We start from the raw sequence: 993 nt of genomic DNA on the forward strand, positions 1-993 counted from the left end.
CAATTTGGAATTCAGGCACAGCATTATTATTTAAGGCTCTGTAATATATTTATATGTCGTTTCAGACTTTACCCCAAAGTATTATTGGTAATAAATGTGTAATTATATAAAAAATAAGTTACGTCAATTATCTTAGTAGCCTAGGACTTATTACAAGTGATGGTGTATTTAAGTAAAATCTAAATAAGCATTTAAAGTTACCGGTGATGAGGTTGCAGCTCATGAAGACCTTGGCCAGCTCCTCGGGGTACTTGTACTCGGCGTACCAGATGGAGTAGTGCTCGGGATCGAACTTCTCCCAGAAGTAGGGGATGGACTTGGCCTCGTCCTCGTTGGAGTAGCAGCGCTTGAAGTCGTCCATGTTGAATGTGCTGCAATATACCACAACAGCCACTGTTAACTGACGTTCCGGAATGGGGGGGGCATCTATCCCCCTCCTACATATCCAAATAAAAATTAGATACACAACTACTTCCAATCTTATTAGATTGGGTATTCCTGATCCTTACAAATAACTGAAAAGCCATTTGTCAAATTTTCCTAATAAGGATTTTCTTTATATTATAGCCCAAGGATGTCCTTGGTCTTTTATAATAAAATCAGTTTTATAGATATCTCGCTGCATGCAGACTACAATCATGGGATCGTAACAAAGTTACCCTTTGGGCATGGAGTCGAAGGGGTCCTTTGACTCCTTGGGTTTCTCGTCGAGTTCATCCGGCAGCTCCGCGGGCTCTGCCGCCTCAGCCTTCTTCTTAGGCTGTTGCTCCTTCTTCTCTGCCTTCTTCTCCTTCTTACCACCCTCCTGTAGAATGTTTAATAATTTTATCAAATTACATATCAGATTATATTATACATAATGGATGTTTAATAAACACAACATTAGCTATAAAACTCCAAACTACAGCACCAAATGCTTTGCCAATAGTATGCTACACACACACATTATATTTTATATTCCGGGCAGACGAAATGGCGAGCCAAAGCCAGTGT

At 40.1% G+C, this 993-nt stretch overlaps 1 protein-coding gene across 1 annotated transcript in view; it reads right to left on the bottom strand.

Annotated features, from left to right (window-relative positions):
• Window positions 1-203: 203 nt before the first annotated feature.
• LOC106100872 (elongation factor 1-gamma) overlaps window positions 204-993 on the bottom strand; it is a gene marked incomplete at its 3' end in the record, with an annotated part of 2,367 nt that continues 1,577 nt past the window's right edge. The window contains 2 exon segments of the mRNA XM_013279936.1: window positions 204-371; window positions 660-805. Of these exon segments, the coding sequence (XP_013135390.1) occupies window positions 204-371; window positions 660-805 (314 nt within the window).

Source organism: Papilio polytes, unplaced genomic scaffold, assembly GCF_000836215.1.
Source record: "Papilio polytes unplaced genomic scaffold, Ppol_1.0 DF824035.1, whole genome shotgun sequence".
In the NCBI taxonomy this organism is placed as follows: Eukaryota; Metazoa; Arthropoda; class Insecta; order Lepidoptera; family Papilionidae; genus Papilio; species Papilio polytes.